At 38.8% G+C, this 21,168-nt stretch overlaps 2 protein-coding genes across 14 annotated transcripts in view; one reads left to right on the forward strand and one right to left on the reverse strand.

Moving 5' to 3' along the window:
- Positions 1 to 20,368, reverse strand: part of ST7L (suppression of tumorigenicity 7 like) — an 89,210-nt gene extending 68,842 nt beyond the window's left edge. For 7 of the 13 annotated variants that reach the window (XR_006060391.2, XR_009599920.1, XM_042252496.2 and 4 more), the window contains exons 1-5: positions 19,523 to 19,748; positions 17,806 to 17,888; positions 14,383 to 14,545; positions 9,536 to 9,590; positions 5,338 to 5,453 (exon numbers count right to left, since the gene is read on the reverse strand). Coding sequence is in view for 11 of the 13 variants with exons in the window: in XM_042252496.2 (XP_042108430.1) it covers positions 5,338 to 5,453; positions 9,536 to 9,590; positions 14,383 to 14,545; positions 17,806 to 17,888; positions 19,523 to 19,730 (625 nt within the window). In the remaining 2 variants the exon portion in view is untranslated. Of the gene's footprint in view, positions 1 to 5,337; positions 5,454 to 9,535; positions 9,591 to 14,382; positions 14,546 to 17,805; positions 17,889 to 18,880; positions 19,749 to 20,041 lie in introns of those variants that run through there. The other 6 variants (XM_060412696.1, XM_060412698.1, XM_012178666.5 and 3 more) reach the window with 4 other exon arrangements.
- A 114-nt stretch (positions 20,369 to 20,482) lies between these two features.
- CAPZA1 (capping actin protein of muscle Z-line subunit alpha 1) overlaps positions 20,483 to 21,168 on the forward strand; it is a 42,602-nt gene continuing 41,916 nt past the window's right edge. Inside the window, exon 1 of the mRNA XM_004002331.5 lies at positions 20,483 to 20,534. Within this exon, the coding sequence (XP_004002380.1) occupies positions 20,496 to 20,534 (39 nt within the window). The 5' untranslated portion in view covers positions 20,483 to 20,495. The remainder of the gene's footprint in view (positions 20,535 to 21,168) is intronic.

The following is a 21,168-nucleotide window of genomic DNA, read 5'->3' on the forward strand; positions in this document are numbered from 1 at the left end:
TGAAACTATTTGGTCTATTTCAAGTTTGATAAGAAAAATAGAGAATCTATGAATGTTGCTTTTGGAAGGAACCTACAACTGTCCAGAAAGAATAATGTGGAAAACGTTTGAGTTTTCCTTTGGAAACAAAATATTAGTCTTGGCTTAGAAAAGGAGACAATATATTCTACTTGTGTAACAAAAATACATTTCTCATATCAAATATGTCACTAGCTAGCTGACAGCTAATGCTTCCTGAACTTGACAAACTGATGCAAGTCAGCACCCATATGATAATAACCAGGTAAAGAATAGCATTCTACTTAAACATTAAAATATTACCTAAAAATCAAATATAATACTTAACTTCCATTTTTAATGATGAGGCTCTGTTCCATAAGTTACATAATATTTTCAGGTCCAATTTTGACACTGAATTTTTTATTAACAATTTAAATGGTTACCTGGTACTCTAGCATATTAAGTATACATAGTAGTTTATTTAACCAGTTCTCTTCTGATGGATAATTAATTTTTTGCTAATATAAAAATACTACGATAACCATCTTTTAATATCTATCTTTGTATACCTGGCCAAATATTTCATTTTTAGAAGTGGAATGGTTAAAAACGTATGCATCTTTTAAAAGACTTTGGATATATATATTCCCAAATTCCTCTCAATGAGATTGTATTAATTCACATTTTTTCAGGCAGTGCAGGAGAGTGACTATTTCCCCACTTCCTTAATAACACTGAGTAGTGTCAATCTTTGCTAATTTAATACGTGAAAACTATCTCAGTTTCATTTGTATTTCTTCTATTCCTAGTAAAGTCATCTAATCTACCATTAAGCATTTATTTTTTTGTTATTCATATGTTTTCAAATGCTCTATCCAGCCTTATTATCCCTCACAACCAATGCAATTCTAAGCTAAAGAGGAAACAGGAAATAAAGAAGAGGAAGGAAAATATTTACTTCCCTCTAAAACAAGGTTTAGAAATCATTTAGTATTCAACGGTTGATTTAGTACTTAACTGCTAATTTATTATAGTCTTCAAAAGTTCTGAACTGTGTTAAGAATTTGTGATATGCTTAAGAAATAACACTAGCAGTTAACAATTTAATCAAATTTATCTATTTTTCAAGTTAAATACTATTCTAATACGCTAACAAGCAGAAGGAACTACCATTCAATCTAAGACCAGAGTCAGAAACAGAAATGCCTTGAGACCTTGCAGAACTAAAAGCACATGCACTGTCTAAAAGAGAGAATCACAGTTCAGGTCTAACTGATTACTGCCAAGTGGAAACATGAGTCCATATTTTCCAACTTAAAATTGTAAATCTGGAGTTTAACGTTAAATAGCCTCTTGATTATGTCTGTTCACTACCTAAATAAATCAACAGAGTAAGAACAAAAATCTACTAAGTTAGTAATTACTAATGACAACAGTCCGTCTAGTCCAGTGGTCATGTATGGATGTGAGAGTCGGACTGTGAAGAAGGCTGAGCGCCGAAGAATTGATGCATTTGAACTGTGGTGTTGGAGAAGACTCTTAGAGTCCCTTGGACTGCAAAGGAGGTCTAACCAGTCCATCCTAAAGGAGATCAGCCCTGGGTTTTCGTTGGAAGGAGTGATGTTGAAGCTGAAACTCCGATCCTTTGGCCACCTCATGTGAAGAGTTGACTCACTGGAAAAGACCCTGAGGCTGGGAGGGATTGGGGGCAGGAGAAGAAGGGGATGACAGAGGATGAGATGGCTGGCTGGCATCACCGACTCGATGGACACGAGTCTGAGTGAACTCAGGGAGTTGGTGATGGACAGGGAGGCCTGGCGTGCTGCGATTCATGGGGTCGCAAAGAGTCGGATACGACTGAGTGACTGAACTGAACTGACAATAGTCAAGAGAAGTTTCTCACATCACACATACAGACACATTTTTCTTTTTTCAATATAAAACTACAGACATAAATCATTATATTTATATAAGTATCTGTAAAGATCAATACGGAACCAGTAGTCCATTTCTGGATTACCATTCATGGATGAAGTCTAGTTCAGCCTTTAATGGGGATTTTTCATACCTCTGGAAGTACTACATAAAACTCGGCAATGACCAAAATGGGACACATAATTTTAAGAGAATCAACCTCTAAAGCTTCAACTTTACATGACTCTTTCCTGTGTCTGATCTAATTGAAGAATGTTCCTCTGATTAGTCTATGTGTTACGCTGGTTTCTCTTTCCTACCCAACACAGGCTCCTTGCCTCACCCTGCTCCTTTAAAGATATATTACCTATTCTTACTTCATAAAAGAAAAGCTTACTTTTCACCCATCCTGAATCTTTCCAAGGTGCATTGCCCTAGAGTGTAAAAATGTACAGGTGCCTCAGGAACTAGTTTGGGTTTCAGAGCAACTGTTTTTAATCAAGAAACCTATAATAGAGATTTGTGCCATTCATTTATTTAACAGGGAAGCTCAGTATTAGAAATACAAGGGGCTACCCTCATGGCTCAGCTGGTAAAGAACCCACTTGCCAATGTAGAAACTGAGTACTCTGGCTGCTAGAAGTTCTGAATTCAAGTATATTGTAGAGTGGGGAGGGAGTAATAATTTTTACCAGTTCCATTTATCAGCACCCTTTCTCCTCTTACTATCCAGCACGCCCTGTCCCTAAGGGAAGGTTCTCTCATAGTAAGGCAAAGAAAGCATTAGTAAGGGATAATAAAGGCAGCGGAATCTTGTTTTGGCCAAGTGATAAGCTCAAGGCAAGGCTCCAAGACTTACCTATCTTTTCATCTTAGAATCTGAATTCAGAAGAGAGATGGTTGTCATAGGGATGAATGCTAACATGTCTATTTGAATTTAAAAAATGAAGTCAGACTTCTCTGTCAGAAAATATGTCTGATTTGGTTGACAGGAATGACAATGAGAACTCACCCAGCCAAATAAGCTTTATGGAGGACCTTTTTTAAAGCTGAAAGAGCCAAATATGTAGCTCTACGAATTTGACAAAAATATAAAGTACAAGATTCCATTTAGAACTATGTGGTCAAAATAAACTTACATTTTTAACAAAAAAATTACACAAAACTGTTCAGGACTGGGGGAAACAGAGACTCTTGGAGGGTACAAACAAAATCTTGTGTGCACAAGAACCCAGGGGAAAGGAGCACTGACCTCACAAGGCTGAGCCAGACGTGCCTGTCAGTGTTTGAGAGTCTCCTGCAGAGGCATAGGTCAGAAGTGGCCTACTGAGGGGATGGGGCACTGGCAGCAGCAGCCCTGGGAGGTGTGTGTTGGCACAAGTCCTTTTTGAAGGTTGCCAGTAGCTAACTGTGGCTCAGATCATCAGCTCCTTACTGAAAAATTCAGGCTTAAATTGAAGAAAATAGGGAAACCATTAGGCCATTCAGGTTATGATTAGACAGTGCTCAGTTGTGTCTGACTCTTTGCTACCTCATAGACTGTAGTCTTCCAGGCTCCTCTGTCCATAGGATCTTCCAGGTAAGAATACTGGACTGGATTGCCATTTCCTTCTCCACCTGGATCTTCCCAACCCTGGTGTCAAACCCAGGTCTCCTGTGTGTACTGCACTGCAGATGGATTCTTTACCTCTGAGCCACAGGGGAAGCCCCAGTGAAAGTGACAGAGTCAAGGGATTAGATCTGGTAGACAAGAGTACCTGAAGAACTACGGACAGAGGCTCATAACACTGTACAGAACATAGTGACCAAAACCAACCCCAAGAAAAAGAAATGCAAAAGAAGAGAAGTGGAAAGAGAAAGGAAAAGAGAAAAGGAAGTGGAAAAGTGGAAAAGAGAAAAGGAAAGATATATCCAACTGAATGCAGAGTTCCAGAGAATAGCAAGGAGAGATGAGAAACCCTTAAGTGAACAACGCAAAGAAATAGAGGAAAATAATAGGATGGGAAAGACTAAAGATCTTTTCATGAAAATTAGAGATAGCAAGGGAACATTTCATGCAAAGATAAGTAAAATAAAAGGCAGAAGAGACAAAGAAGTGGCAAGATCTTAATGACCCAGATAACCACGATGGTGTGGTCACTCACCTAGAGCCAGACACTCTGGAGTGTGAAAGTGCCAACTCACTGGAAAAGACCCTGAAGCTGGGAAAGATTCATGGCAAGAAGAGAAGGGGGCAACAAAGAATAAAATGGTTGGACAGCATCACTGACTCAATGGATGTAGTTTGAACAAACTCCAGAAGATAGTAAAGGACGGGGAAGCCTGGCGTGGTGCAGTTCACGGGGTCACAAAGAGTCGGACATGACTTAGCAACTGAACAACATAAAGTGACTGGGAAGATTAAATTAGTATTTTTATATAAATTGCTTAGAACAGTGCTTCATATATAATAAGTATTATACAATTGTTAGCTATTATTAATGAAACTGCTTAAGACATCTGTAACATCAAAGCTATTCAATCACTTATATCTCCATCAGAGAATAAATATTAATATTTACAGTACACCAGGCAGTGTGTCAGATGATAAGGATTCAAAGATGACAAGTATAGTCTCTTATTTCCAAAGTTTCACACATTATTAGGGAGGACAAACATTAAAGCAACACCATAATATTAACAAATAAGTGTTCACAGTTGAATAAACTAACTAAAATTATTTTACTGAGGTTTGGACCAAGTACTGTTGAACTGCAGAGAAGATCAGAGAAGGCTTCCCAAAGAATAAGACTTTTAGTTTTGAATGATAAAAGTAGAAGCATAGATAAGGTGGAAGAGGGCAAAATAGTTGTGATAAAGATCCCTGTCAATCAGTTGGACACGATTCAGCAACAAAATAACAACTTTAAGCCAAATATTTAAGAGTCTCCATACTCACTTCTACAGAAAAGATTAGAGAGAACTAAACTCAGACACTTCTATGATATTGCACAACTTTACAATGTTTCTCTGAATTATGACTGGAATAAACTATACCCAATTTTTCTCTGCATGCTGTGCCCCAATGTTTAACTCTGTCTTACTCTTTTTTTTTTTAGTGTATGATTTCAGGTGTTAATTTCCCCAACCAAAACTGGGTACACTATTCTCTGCATAAGCAATTGTTGGATTTGATCTGAAAGGTTTTTTAAGTTGTAAAAGAAGCAACTAAATTTGTATAAAATAATTTAAATTCTGTATAAGACAAAAGAGTATAATAATAACCTAGTTTACAATCATAATTAGTTTCAACTTATTCTGGGTTTCTTATCAATGATACAAACAACTCCAAGCCAAATAACTCTGTATAATAAATTACACTAAAAAACTTTGAAAATAATTTTAATGACTACTATTTACCCCAAGAACAGATATGACACATACCTGTATCTGAAGGACGTAAAAAGTCTGTGTCACAGGTGAAAAAGGTCTGATGGTCCTGAGCTGACAAATTCATGTCATAGTAAGTAAGTGGCTCTTTACCAGTCACCCAAGTGTATCTTTACCAAAACACAAGAAAATATGTAAATTGAACGTGAGAGAGCATCAATCAGCTACTTACTGCTACAAATTTTATTTAAGGACATTTCAAAAGCTTATTGTAATCAATAAAACAAAAGAGATAACCTACACAAACTACTTAGAGTACAATAATAAAACATCTAAAACCAAAAGGGAAAGGGCTAGATTATTCAACAAACAGTGCTTCAAAATTGAATCTGAATGGATAAAACAATTTGACTGAAACATATACCTCATTAAGTATACTTAAATTCTCAGTGAATCAGAATTAAATATGAGAAGTAAAACTACAAAGAAGCTATAAGAAAACACCCTAAAACCCTCAGGAATTAACAGCAGATAACAACCTGGCTAATAAATTAAAATAACTGATTTTTACTTTTCACCTATAAAATTGGCAAATCTATGTCATCAAGAGTGAAGTGGGATATCGATTCACACATATTCCTGTTATAAATTGGTATATACATTTCTCTTTCCAGAAATCAATTATATAGTATCAAGAGTCTTAGTGCCACAACTACTGAAGCCTGCATGCCTAGAGCCTATGCTCCACAGCAAGAGAAGCTACAGCAATGAACAGCCTGTGCACCGCAAGGAAGAGTGGCCCCCACTTGCCACAATTAGCCTGGACGCAGCTATGAAGACTCAGCGTAACCAAAAACTAATTAATCAATTAGTTTTAAAAGAGGCTTAAAAATAGTCACACCTAGTTAGAGGATGGGCAAATGGAATTCCATTTTACCACTCTACTTTTATTTTTGAAATTTTTCAACATCAAAAGAAGAAAAAATTCAAAGGGAAGGAAAAAAACTGTTCACACCTTTCTATTCAGTAATCCTAGTGCTACAAATCAACCCTAAGAAAATAATCATATATGTGAAAAAATATTTATATATAAAGATATCCTTCTAGAGTAAATGTTAACAGTGAACTATATAATCTGTGATCTGGAGAGGGGAGCAGTAGGTAAGTTATATATGGTACCTCTACAATAAGATATAGTACAACTGTCAAAATTCATGTTTTGAAGAAATTCTGCGGGAAATTCACATATGGTAAATTTCATATATTATGATGCTCAAGTTTTGTTTCTATATATGCATATATAGAAGAGAGTCTGGATAAAAACACTAATAGCAGTTATCTCTTCATGGTAGAAAAAGGTGTTTTTTTTTACTTTCTTTCTATACATCTCTTTATTTTCCAACTTTCTATGAATAGGTATATATTTTGCAATCAGAAAAGGTATTTTAAAAGCACATTATATATACATGATCAAAGATTTTTTAAGTTATTTAATAAGTTGTCTTGCTATTTAAAGTTTTTAGCTATTTTGTGAGAAATTATCATGAAGAAAAAAGAAAAAGCAAGTATTTGTTCACTTAGCAAAGTTTGGTACACATTCTAAAATCATAAAAAATTTTAACAATCTATATTAATCCCAAAATGATTCAAAGCAGTTAAAAAATACATGTATAGTATCAACAACTTAGGGATTCCCTGGTGGCTCAGCGGTAAAGAATCCACTTGTAGTGCAGTATGTGGATTCAATCCCTGGGTCAGGAAGATCCCCTGGAGAAGGAAATGGCAACCCAGTCCAGTATTCTTCCCTGGAAAATCTCAGGGACAGAGGAGACTGGCGGGCTACAGTCCATGAGGTCACAAAAATCAGACACAACTTAGCAACTACACAACAATAAATCAATCATCTAAATTAGAAGCAAATTTTAAAATTCTCAATAAAGTAAAACAAGGATTGGGCCATAAAATGGCCCACAGCAAAGAGTTCTATAAATTTGCTAGAGATGGGCTATAATACAAGTCTAAGGAGTGCATCAAGGCTGTATATTGTCACCCTGCTTATTTAACTTATATGCAGAGTACATCATGAGAAACGCTGGCCTGGAAGAAACACAAGCTGGAATCAAGACTGCCAGGAGAAATATCAACAACCTCACATATGCAGATGACACCACCCTTATGGCAGAAAGTGAAGAGGAACTAAAAAGCCTCTTGATGAAAGTGAAAGAGGAGAGTGAAAAAGTTGGCTTAATGCTCAATATTCAGAAAACAAAGATCATGGCATCCGGTCCCATCACTTCATGGGAAATAGATGGGGAAACAGTGGAAACAGTGTCAGACTTTATTTTGAGGGGCTCCAAAATCACTGCAGATGGTGAATGCAGCCATGAAATTAAAAGACGCTTACTCCTTGGAAGAAAAGTCATGACCAACCTAGATAGCATATTCAAAAGCAGAGACATTACTTTGCAGACTAAGGTCTGTCTAGTCAAGGCTACGGTTTTTCCAGTAGTCATGTGTGGATGTGAGAGTTGGACTGTGAAGAAGGCTGAGCACTGAAGAATTGATGCATTTGAACTGTGGTGTTGGAGAAGACTCTTGAGAGTCCCTTGGACTGCAAGGAGATCCAACCAGTCCATTCTGAAGGAGATCAGCCCTGGGATTTCTTTGGAAGGAATGATGCTAAAGCTGAAACTCCAGTACTTTGGCCACCTCATGAGAAGAGTTGACTCATTGGAAAAGACTCTGATGCTGGGAGGGATTGGGGGCAGGAGGAGAAGGGGACGACAGAGGATGAGATGGCTGGATGGCATCACTGACTCAATGGACGTGAGTGTGAGTGAACTCCGGGAGTTGGTGATGGACAGGGAGCCCTGGCATGCTGCGATTCTTGGGGTCGCAGAGAGTCGGACACGACTGAGCGACTGAACTGAACTGAAGCTTCCCAGAACCACACAATAATTACCAATGCATTTTAGACTTTCACATTAAGACAAACTAATCATTCAAAAAGAAGCATTAAGACTTCCTTATCCTGGGCTTCCCTGGTGGCTCGCTGGTCAAGAATCCGCCTGCCAATGCAGGCATGGGTTCAATCCCTGATCCGGGAAGATCCCGCAGGCTGCAGAACAACACAGCCTGTGCACCACAACAGTTGAGCCTTTGTTCTAGATCCCAGGAACCACAGCTTCTGAGCCCATGTGCCACAATTACTGAAGCTTGTGCGCCTAGAGCCTGTGTTCCACAACAAGAGAAGCCATGACAATGAGAAGCCAGCACACCACAACTAGAGAAAAGCCCACGCAGCAACAAAGACCCAGCACAGCCAAAAATAAACAAATAAGTAAAATTATAAAAAGAGTTCCTTATACTAAGATAAGAAATTTCTCTTTAAGATTTTCAGGAAGTAGATACCATAAGATAATAAGAATAACAGCCTAAAAGCTCTTTAATAAACACAGTGAGAAGTTCAAGGACCTGTTTCTTGCAGACTCCCTTAATATAGGCTAATTGTATCTATCAGAAAAGGCTAGCTTTGACTTCCCAGGATGTGACTGTCCTACACTATCAAGTACTTAGGCACAGGGATTACTGCTTAATCATTTTGCATCCCCGTCATTTTGTACAATGTCCACATACAGTAGACATAAACTATTCCTTGTTCAATGAATTAAATGACATACCCCATGCTATCCCCAGGTAAAACACAGCCCCTTTCCAAACAAATAAAGTTATCTTTTGTCATAAGTTTCAAAAGTTTTCTCATTTAAAGTAAAAACCAGAAGAACAATGGACACAATAGTGTAGCCAGGGAATGGCAATATAAAATACAATATAAAAATAGCATACCCTGTACTGTTGCACAAATGAAATTTATATTCACATTCAGATTGATATCTTCTAGCAAACTATCAAATAACTGTCAAATTTGAAATTGAGCACATATGCACAGGAATATGCTGACATTTATAATTTTTCTTAACCTCATGAATTCTTTGAAAAGGCTTTCTGTCATAAACCAAGGACCAAATGTACACTTATTATATATCACAAACATGGCTTGAAGCAATGTTTCTCATGATAAAAGTAAACATATTCAAGATGCAGAAAATTAAACTCTGGGCTAATCATTTTACCTTATTATATATCCAAAACTCCAACTAGAAGAGCTGATATATCTGTAAAAATAAATGTTTCCATAATACATTTACTCTAAAACCAATGCCATAATTATACTGAAAGCAAAATGTAATACCTCCTATATTCTGCTCCTCTGAAAAGATTTAGAGGATTTCTCCATACTTTACATTCTAAAAAAAACAAAGAGAAAAAGGGGGGAATTAAGACAGTTTAATGTAGTTAAATACTAATTTAGCCAACATGGTAAACACAGTGCTGGCCACGTATAACACAAAGAAGAATAAGGCATGGATCATCCCTGCTGTCACACAGCATGTAATCAAATCTAGTTATTCCCTTATTTCTGCCTCCATGACCTTTGGTCTACAATTCAAGTACAGCGCTTACCATATTACAAAGTGACTGTTTGGTTTACAGTTTCTCCCTTCAAAATATAAGCTTTTAAAACTTTGCTCATTTTTGCATTTCTAGAACCTACCACAGAATCTGAACTAACTTGCTTAACTGAATTACATGTGGCATGAGAATCAGTTATGTAAACTATCACTTAAACTGTGTGAAAAGTGCTATGGCAGAGAGCTGTTTTGGTCTAAGAATAAAAAGGAAGTGATTCAGTTTGCTCTGGAGAAATAACAGGAGACTTCAGAAAGGAGGTGACAGTGAAACTTGTTTTTGTTGTTGTTTAGTCATTCGATGGACATGAGTCTGAGCAAGCTTCGGGAGCTCGAAGGACAGGGAAGCCTGGCATGCTGCAGTCCATGTGGTTGTAAAGAGTCAGACATGACTGAGCGACTGAACTGAACTTAGTCACTAGGTCATGTCTGATTCCTTGCAACCTCATGGACTGCAGTGCGCCAGGCTTTAAACTTGAACCACTGTAAAAAATGAATAGATTGTTGTCAGATGAAGAATATTCTCAGCAGAAGTAGTATTAGAAAATCACACAGCATAGTTCAATTAGAGTACATGGTGGAAGATTAAAGTACACAGTAGAAGGTGAGAGGGCTGCCGTGATGGCTCAGATGGTAAAGAACCTGCCTGCGATGTGGGAGACCTGAGTTCAATCCCTGGTTTGGGAAGATGCCCTGGAGAATGGAAGGCCAACCCACTTTGGTATTCTTGCTTGGAGAATTCCAGGGACAGAGAAGCCTGGCAAGCTACAGTCCATGGGTTGCAAAGAGTCGGAGATGACTGAGCAACACCTAAGAAGGTGAGGAGAGATGTAAATGAGGCTACAGAACAGACTGGGGGAAACTGATGAAGGAGCTTATACACTACATAAAGAGCTTAGATATTATTCTTAGTAAGAAGCCATCAAATGTTTATAAATAGAAAGAGAACAAATATCAGGTCTTTGTTTAGATCAGTAGTTGTCAAAGTACCATTCACGGAACTACAAAGTAACAACACATTTCATAATAAATGAGAAGGCATTATTTGCCTTTTTAACTTTTTGAGTGAGTGAAGTCGCTTAGTCATGTCTGACTCTTTGCAACCCCATGGACTGTAGCCTACCAGGCTCCTCTGTCCATGGGATTTTCCAGGCAAGAATATTGGAGTGGGTTGTCATTTCCTTCTCCAGAAGATCTTCCTGACCAGGGATTGAACCCAGGTGTCCCTCATTGTAGGTAGACGCTTTACCGTCTGAGCCACCCTGAGAGCGAGGGCGTCCTTAAATTTTGTGCCCCAAGCATCTGACTTGCCTCACACTAGTGCAAGTCCTGCAAAGTTGGGCTGATGGTACAAAATCAATGGTTTGTAAAACTGCTGGTATTTTTTTTTTTAACTGCTGGTATTTTAAACTAGTAGTCATTGGATTCCTCACCCCTAATCTAGTAAACAGGCAAACAAATATGAAAGTTGTCTTCAATATAAGCAATTGTTTTTTGAGCTGAACTAACTTTTTTTTTCTGTGGAGTATCACTTTTATCTGAAAGAATCACCAAGAGACAACTTTATGATTATTCAGATAAATACCTGGCAGACATTTTTCTCAATGAACAAAGTAGGTCTGCCAAATTCAAGGAAGAAAAAACAGTACTTGCTGATGATGATAAAATTTGAACTTTCAAGTACATATTAGAATTTTGAAAAACTTATATTAGTTACCATGAACTTTACAATTTCCCAATACTTACAGGCTTTTCTGTGAAATTAGTGGAGATATTAATAAATCTCATTTTAAAAAACTAACAATGAATCAATATTTGGAAGACATACATAACTCAGTGAATGAGTATTTTCTAAATGAACAATGAAAGACCCATTCAAAATGGGACACCAAGGGATTTTAATGTAACAGAACATGCAGAGTTAACTGGTATAGCATCAGATTCCATACTGCAACTAAACTTTAAGAAAGTATCTCTCAGTAAATTTTGCTGTTGTATTAAAAAAGAATATCCACAACTTTCTGAAAAGGTTATTAAACTGTTTTTCCCTTTTCCAACTATGCATCTGTGTGAAAACAGATTTTCTTCATAGATGTCAACCAGAACATTTCACAACAGGCAATGCCAGAAGCAGATATGAGAATAAGCTATTTTTTTTAATTAAGCTAGATAATAAAGAGATTTAAATGAATGTAAGCAATGGCAGTCTTCTGATTAAAATTTCCTATTTGGGGAAATGTAATTATTTTTCATGATATGTGTATTAGCTCAGGCTACCATAACTAAATACCATAGATTGGGTATAGTTATATTAGAGGTTAGAGCTTCAACACATGAATTTGAGGTGGGAGAGAGTTCAGTTCATAGAAATATGTTAACATGCAATGGGTTTCTGTTATTTTTAAAATAATTAATATTGTTAAAATTTGTTTCAATTTCTAATATGGTAAATATTGGGCATATAATCACTATTTAAACAAAAGCTCTGTGAGGTACTCAATCATTTTGAAGAGTATAAAGATTCCTAGATCTAAAAAGTTTTTGAGAACCACTTTCTTATAGTAAGGGGAGAGAACGTGCTAAAAGGAGAAGTATCATAGGCAAGGAAACTAGTTAGGATGCACAGCAATAATCCAGGAAAGAGACATTTAAGGCCCAGATATGGGCAATGAATGCTGAACTAAAAGGTAGAACAGAGTCAAGATAATTTTTGAGGGGAAAACAATGAGGATCAATAGTCTGGAGAAGGAAGGGGAAATAAAAGAGATATTATCTAAAATAATTCAAAGGTTTCTCTTATGGAAATTAATAGATTTTAGGATTATGGAGAGTATCTATTGAAAGAAAATTAGCAGCTTCACTTTGGACTGTAAGCTTAGGATTGCTGAGGGCCATCAAAGGTGAAGATTTCTAGCAGAGTTAGAAATGTGGGTCTAGAATATAAAAGAGATCTTGAGGGCAGAAATTTAAAATTGGCTCTCCCAATATATACGTCTATGGAAGACAACATTATAGAGTAAAATGCAGATACCCAGGGAGAAAAAGTGGAACCAAAGAACTTTGACTCAGTCTCATAATAGGGTATAAGACTGTAGAATGCATTATTGTTTTAATTATTTACAACTGGACCATGAGCTTCCTTATGACAGATCTATGTCATATTCATTTTAACACGCCTTATTCTTGAGAGCTTGTTTGGAGGTTCTAGCAGGGCAGCACAGCTACTCGTATATCCTTGACCAAAGACTGGTCCTCCTCTCTCGGGGATGGTCATACTCTTCCACCGAGCACACAGCTTTGGGAGGGATGCACATGGAGCAGTGAGGGAGGAAGGGGACACCTGCCTAGCCAGCCAGATGAGCCGAATCAACCCTGGCAATCAACAGGGTGACAGATGTCACAACCAGATCACCCTCACATCCAATATGCCTTATTCTTAAGAGTTCTATAATGATTTTATGAAAGGGGAGAAAGGAGAAGAGGAAAGAAAATTACCATTGTTCCTTCCCGTACTTCCTGAATGACTGTCAATCCCATCCCTACTAATCCTGGTTAACTCCCACTCATGCTTTATGGCTCAGTTTAAATGGTTCTTTCTCAGAGAACTTCCCTGACCACACATAAAAAGTGCCATCAATTTCACTCAGGTAGTATTTTTCTACTAAAGTAATATAAATTTCATGTCTAGTTTACTGAACAAATGAAACATTATGGCATTCTACAGAATTAACTCATTTGTATTATTACCATATGATTATAACCTACACCAAATGAAAGTGAAAGTGAAGTCACTCAGTCCTGTCCAACTCTTTGAGACCCCATGGACTGTAGCCTACCAGGCTCCTCTGTCCATGGGATTTTCATACCAAATGAAAGGAACAATAATCCAAAAATGTCACTTCTATCTGGCTTCAAAGATTTTACTTTCCTAATTGTATAATTACTAGATACATATAGAAGAATGGTCTACAATTTAAGTATGACAGCAGAATATTCATACATTGATAACAGATTTTGATGTCTTTGTAAATATACTGACAAGAAAAAATATTTTTCCTAACTTTGCTCTCTTGGCAGAGATGGCTAATTGTCTCTGTTCTTTCCTTTATCAGTAATAAGATCCCCTTATCACCTGGGCACATGTACACTGAGAAAATGATTACAATTTCTAACCTCCCTTACAGCTAGTTCTAGCCATTTGATAAAGATCTGACCAGTGGAAAGTAAGTCAAAATAGTATGTAATGCTTCTGGGAAGTATCCTTGGCTGCTGTGGGGAAAGTGTCTTTCTCCTGGCCTGTTCTCCTTCCTGCTGACTAGAATGTGGACTTAATGGCTGAAGCCAGAGCAACTGTCTGGGAACACAAGGAAAAACTGCACAGGAGATGGCAGGCTAATAAAACAGAAGGATTAAAAAAAAAAAAAATAGGCCTCTGAAGATCATTGCTCTCCATATCAGCCATTAAACCTATATTTAAAGGACAGACAAACTTCTATTGTTAAACGTTTTCTATCTGCCACATTCAAACACAATCTTAACTATACAGCTCTGAAAACACATTTCATTTCACCTGACAAATTCTGCCTGCTGGTTTCGCTCTCTCTGTTGTTGGAAGGAGAACCTGGCTCTGAAATGCTGCTTTCTGTTCCTCCCATCAATGGTCGCAAATGGCTTACAGAAACTTGCTCAATAAAAGATGTGCCATGCTTATGAAAGTACCACCATTCAAATATCTGTGACAAAGAGAAAACATCTTTCATTTAAAACAGAACTGATCAGCAGATATGAGCTCAAGTCAATACATTCTCTCAAGACATTCCTGTTTAATTCAGTCTTTTAAATGTACTCTCCTTTCAAAAAACAAGCCAAACACAAGATTCCCTGATAACACATACCAAGCTGAGGTAAAATGCCTTTTTATAGCTTTGCCATAAAATTCAGACAAGCTTAGGCAACACTAGAAGAAACAGGCCTGTAAATAAAGCATTTAAAAAACAGTAAGTGTCTAAGCTATTAATAATATGTTATGTTACAATGTCATTTTAGTCTATCTGTAGCACAACTAAAAGAAAAATAATTTTGAAACAACTAGTATGATGTGCTTTGGAGAAGGCGATGGCACCCCACTCCAGTACTCTTGCCTGGAAAACCCCATGGATGGAGGAGCCTGGTAGGCTGCGGTCCCTGGGGTCGCAAAGAGTCCGACACGACTGAGCGACTTCCCTTTCACTTTTCACTTTCATGCATTGGAGGAGGAAATGGCAACCCACTCCAGTGTTCTTGCCTGGAGAATCCCAGGGACGGGGGAGCCTGGTGGGCTGCCGTCTATGGGGTCACACAGAGTCAGACACGACTGAAGCGACTCAGCAGCAGCAGCAGCAGTATGATGTGCTTAACCACTAGACTAGGGTTAGAATGCCCACAGTGACTTCCAATTCAGCCATACTTTAGCTGTGTGTTTTGTGTAAGTCACTTAAATTCTCAGAGCCTCAATGTCCTATCGAGCAAATGGGGTTGACAAGAATTAGAAGTTCTTCTGAACAATAGAGTATTAATCCAGTATTTGGCAGTACTATTAATGTAGGTTAAGAGTCAGGTTGTTTCCCATACTGAACAGTTTATCACCATTATAAGAGGCAATCGAAAGCAGCTCTCTGTGTTGAATTAGCAGAGTGTTTCATATTTGGATATTCCAGCCTTTTCAACTCCCTTTGCTGGCTTCTTTGGGTGTGAGCTTAAACGACATGTCCAAAGGGAATTTTTCCTGATTCCACAGAATGGAAAACTATTTTATGCACTCCCATAGGCTCTTTTTTTCTTTTCAGAGTAATCTTTGTACTCATAATAACTAAACAACTGGCTTTGCTGCTATTCTTCAAGCTCCCAAGCATACAACCTCTTCAGGTAGAAATAACACAGCACAACTAGCTTCCTCATTTCAGGTGGTAGAAGAAATTATAAATAAACTTTGCTAATAAAAACTCATCAATATTTCAAGGGTAATGACACAGTTCAACCTTTAAAATGTTACTTGAATTCCTAATTTTTATAAATTTAAAACTCTGATTTGAAAAAAGTAACAAATTTTAAAAACTGTTTTACATATTATATGTTATGAATCAATATTATATATATATGTGTGTGTGTGTGTCTAAGTTTTCTCCCCTCCTTATGAATGAGAAAATTAGGACTCAATTCATGTTACTTGCCCAAATGGCAGAGTCAAGACTCAAAACTACATCTGCTGGTTCCAAGACCAGTGCTTTTTCCACTATATCAGCTGTTTAAATATAGTTTATCTCCTTTATTTAGATTTTTATCAGTTTAGTTCAGTCGCTCAGTCGTGTCCCACTCTTTGTGACCCCATGGACTGCAGCATGCCAGGCCTCCCTGTCCCTCACAAACTTCCAGGGTTTACTCAAACTCATGTACATTGAGTCGGTGATATTATCCAACCATCTCATCCTCTGTCATCCCCTTCTCCTCCCGCCTTCAATCTTTCCTAGCATCAGGGTCTTTTCAAATGAGTCAGTTCTTTCCATCAGGTGGCCAAAGTATTGGAGTTTCAGCTTCAACGTCAGTCCTTCCAATGAATATTCAGAACTGATTTCTTTTAGGATGGACTGGTTAGGTCTCCTTGCAGTTTATTCTATGGCAAAATATGCTAAATTATGAAAAGGTTTCATCCAGAATTCAACAATTTTTTTTAAGTCAAGAGAAAAGTCTCTTTTTCATCTGACATTTCTCTTTAACAAAATGGTAAAGTGTCCCTATAGGAAAAAAAAAAAAACAAACCTCCAATACAAATGCTATTATTTTTACATTTCTACTATAGTTACAGAGCACCACCTAGAGATGAGAAAAAATTCAGAAAAATTTCATTCGCCATGCATGCCATAATACTTCCTAAGATTTTTATCTGTAGCAGTATTTTTCCAAAGTTGATTCTAGGAAATACTAGCTCCTAAGGATATTAATAAAGATTACAAAATTTTTAAAAATCTTTTTAAATTAAAAATGATACCATGGTTAAATAAAGCAAGAGGAAACTGAATTAAACAGGTTTTTGTGTAATTTCTTAGAATAACATGGCCAAAATTCATCAAGTGCTACTATGTTGTTGCAAGTTTTCACACACATTATCTCATTTAATCCTCATAACTGTGAAACTGATACTATTTTTTTTTTTTTGCCAAATCAGGCAGCTCATGGGATCTTAAGGTTCTGGACCAGGGATCCAACCTGGCCTTCAGCAGTCAAACCAGGGAGCCCTAAACCAATGGACCACAAGGGAATTCCCAAATTGATACTATTATAATCCCCAATGTATAGATGAGGAAATTGGAGCTTTAGAAAAGTTAATTCACTTGCTTGAAGTCACACAACTAAAGTGATGGTTAGTCTAGTTTCCAAACTCTACTCTTAAGCACTCTAGAGAGATAAAACACTCTAGGCAGGTAGACTATAAGCCCAATTCAAGACACATATAAATTTTTAGTCTGCTCAATGTTGCCAGCATTAAAGTACTGGAAAACTTAAGATAAAAACTTTACATCCAGGTTTTCTTGAAATCATTTGAAAAAACTGAAAGTTCTAGTAATACGGTCTGCAAATCTACATGGCAACAATTATCTAGAAGGACCATAGCCTTTTCTAGAAGGAACATGTACTGTCCAGATTATCGAGTCTTCAAAGTAAATAAAAATTTTATTTTTTACACTCTGCCCATTTTACTCATTTTTGTTACTACGCCAAGCTTATGAGCATTTAGTTGGGGAATTCGCCTCCCGCTACACTCCCCACAACATACAGTCTTTTATATACAAATGAATACTACCAATCTCTAAAAGTAGAGAGGAGGTTGCAGTGTTTTTTAAAATGTTTTCACATTTTAAGAATGCTAATCTATAAGTATTTATAATTATTATAACCATTTAAAGAGATTTGATTTTTAGATAAACACCAAAGCATGAAGGAAATGGAAACTACTTACAAATATTAGTCCTGATATTAGAGAAGATGTCCCTGTAAGTGCCACATAGAATCTGGGTGTCAATGAATTTAAAAATACTGTCACTGCCAAAAAAAAACAAAAAACAAAAAAAAACACAAATCAACGTTTAAAAGTATTGAAGTTACAAATATGTAGGTGTCTTTATGAGTGGAGGAATATAAGTAGATTAATATCTAGTATGAGATTCATTTGAAAAAGTTGTAACTTTTTAAAATGCTACTTTGCATTCTCATTGTATCATATCTTAAAAATGCCTTCACACATGTAAGGAGATCATTTAGCTTCCTGTTGAGAATAAAACCAAGAACATCATAATTTAGACAAGAACTTTTGCAGTTCCACCACATATATTACAAAGGAGGATTAAAACTATTTTCTAATTATTTTGGTGACATCCAAATCAGTGTTTCAAATTAGAGAGAAGGAAATAGTGTAGTATTTGACAGGTCACCTAGAGAAGCAAAATAGCCCAAAGAGAACAGCACACTAAATGGTTCCTATATCTGATTCACTGAAAACCTGGACCAGACTCTTCACTTCAAATAACAGTCTCATAAATACTTTGGGTTTTAGAAAGAAATAAAAATCTGTAAAGTCACTGACTCTCAGCTGAATGGCATATCTAATTAATACGTAAAAAAAAAAAGAACTCAATGAGTAACATTTCACTGAGCGTACAAACCACTAGTAAACACTTCATTAACCTGTAACACCAAATTAGCTTTTTCAAACAGTCTAGGAAGGTCAATTTATCTAGCTTGTTTTAGTGTGTTAGTTGTCTCTGGATTTACATACTCAGTTCTTAAAAAGTCCAAATATTTCAGAATATTATCTCAGTCTTTCATGTTATCTCACAGAATAGAAAACGGAACACTTGCCTCCTCTTTCTACAGAAAAATAAAACAGCACTGACAGACAAAATCGTCACACAATAGAAATATTCACTTTAATCTGAGGTTGCCGATTTGTAATGACATGGTAAGAGGCCCTGGCTCGCATCCACTCTGACCCGGCTACAGCTAAAGGATATTTGCAGAATCCAAGGGATCGTCACCTCTTAGATGTCTTTGGGTCTTCAGCCCACACTACACAGCAAGCTCTCTACCAATGTTGAAAGAAAGAACTAAGGAAAGTACCCACTACTGTTTGTGGCTCTCTTTCTCTTTACTTCCCGTATTGTTCTATTTTATTACTCAAGATAAAGCCTAAAACAGAGAACGGACAAAAATATATCGGAAACTATTTCTTGACAACGCTATTTTAAAACATGAGAATAGTTGGCTACGATCGTGATGTTTTCTGTTAGATGTTTTGTTGTCTGGGTGTGGGTTCTCTCAGCTGAGTGGCGGGAGACTCAAAGGGTGTACATAAATTCTGCATCCAGGTCTGAAATTGCTCTCATCTGTCCTATCACCTGAAGCTTACAGCTTGTCAGATGGTTTCTCTTAGGGCGCAAGAGGGCACACGAGAGAGGGCGGATCTTAAGAGTTCCGGGAGGAGCCGGCGGCTGCAGCTCAAGTTTGACAATCAGCTGCGGCCTCAGAGAAAAAGAATCCACTCGGTCGCTTAAACTAACTCATTCTCTGAGGCCCTCCAGTGATAAGGAAATCTCAGCGCTTTGGCCTTTGCCCCCGACACCTCTAACTGCCCCCTACCCGGACCGCCGCCCGTCCCCGGGGAGCTCTGGGCCTCTCACCCGCTGCCAAATTGTCACACAGCCTCAGCGGGACCCTCAGAGCGTAAAGCAGCCCCAGCCCCGCCACGAACCACAGTGAGGCCCCAATCCCCGCCAGACCAGCCCGCAGCCGCTCCCTCCAGCCCAGCGGCGGGCTTAAGCCGGGAACAGGGGCAGGAGGAGACGCTGCAGCAATCGCTGCTTCACCTAAGCCGTCACTGTCCGCCATCTTGCCGCTCCCGCTAGCGCCGGGAGTTGGGAGGGGAGAAGGGCAGGAAAGCGGGAGTCGGGAATCCTGGGATAGTGGCGGACCTAAAGTTGGTCTCCGTGAAAACTGATAGTCCCAGGGAACGGGGACGAAGACCTGGAAAGTGGAGGAACGCCCCAGGACTGAGCTACCTATTCCTTCCGAGGGAGGGAAAGGGCGGATGGCGGCACCTATTCTGGAGGAACTGAACTGTGACCCCCGGAGTGAAGTGTTTTAGCCTCCAGACGAATAAGGATCGCCTTCCACCCCATTCCTAGGGTTGAAAAACCCACCAACCGTTCCAGAGTCCGAGCAGCACTAAGCCCTTTGGGCTCGGCTATCATGGAGAGCACTGATACTGGGAAAATCTACAGGAGTAGCGACGGCAATTTGGTCGGCTGGAGCTCGGGCGCCAATACCAGTCAAAACACTCTCCCAACGTCCCATAGATGAATAGGGAAATGGCTGCAGCTCTGGCAATTCCAGTCGAAACACGCTCCCAACGTCCCCAAAATAAGTGGGGAAATGAATGTAACTCAGTGAGAAAGACAGATTTAAAATTAAAGTTAGCCGACTTCCTTGGGCGCCGAGGCCCGGGGCCATCACCCCCGCCCGTAACTGACATGGCGCTCTCGCGGTCGGCGTTTCCGGGCGGGTCCTTCCGACGCCCCTCGCTGTGATTCCATCACTCGGCTTTCTTCCCAGCCTCCTTCGCGCCAGGGCCGGGCTGGGCCAGAGCAGCCCAAGATGGCCGACTTCGAGGATCGGGTGTCGGATGAGGAGAAGGTAAGGGGTTCGCCTCTCTCTCTTGCCTCTTCCCGGGACAGGGCAGGGAGGCCCGACCTGACTGGGGTGGGAACCCCGGCAGTGCACTCAGGAGAAGAAAGCTTCTCGGTCTGTGCCGGCATACCGTCCCCGCAGTCGGGACGTTTCGCTGCCCTTTTAGGGGCTTTCGTCTGCCTCACGGTGGCCCCAGTTCCCCATTCCTCAACTCTCTTTTACTCCTGGGCCTGAGGCACAACCTGGTGACCTTCCTGCGAGAGAAGAGACCTTCCGTTATTGAACTGTGACTGTGGACCTTTTTTGTATTTGAGAAAGGGGACGATGATGATGTCGCGACGAATCAAGAAGCAATTATTTTACCGCCTTCAGCGGTTGGGGCTCACCCCATCCCCCCATTTTTAGATATGATTGGGGCTAGTTTAGGGCGAGTCACTTCCTGGTCAGGGTGGCCTCTTAACTTCCCTTTTGCTCCTCCTTCCTCAGGAAGTGATTTTGCTGTCACGACTCCTCGACAGGGAGAGGTCTCTAATATATCGGCCACCTATCCTCCTACACCTCTTTTCCCACATACTACCGGCTAAACTAACTCGCGGTAATAAATGTGTAAGGCTCAGGGACATTGGCTTCAGAATCTGAA

This window comes from Ovis aries, chromosome 1 (assembly GCF_016772045.2).
Source record: "Ovis aries strain OAR_USU_Benz2616 breed Rambouillet chromosome 1, ARS-UI_Ramb_v3.0, whole genome shotgun sequence".
In the NCBI taxonomy this organism is placed as follows: domain Eukaryota; kingdom Metazoa; phylum Chordata; class Mammalia; order Artiodactyla; family Bovidae; genus Ovis; species Ovis aries.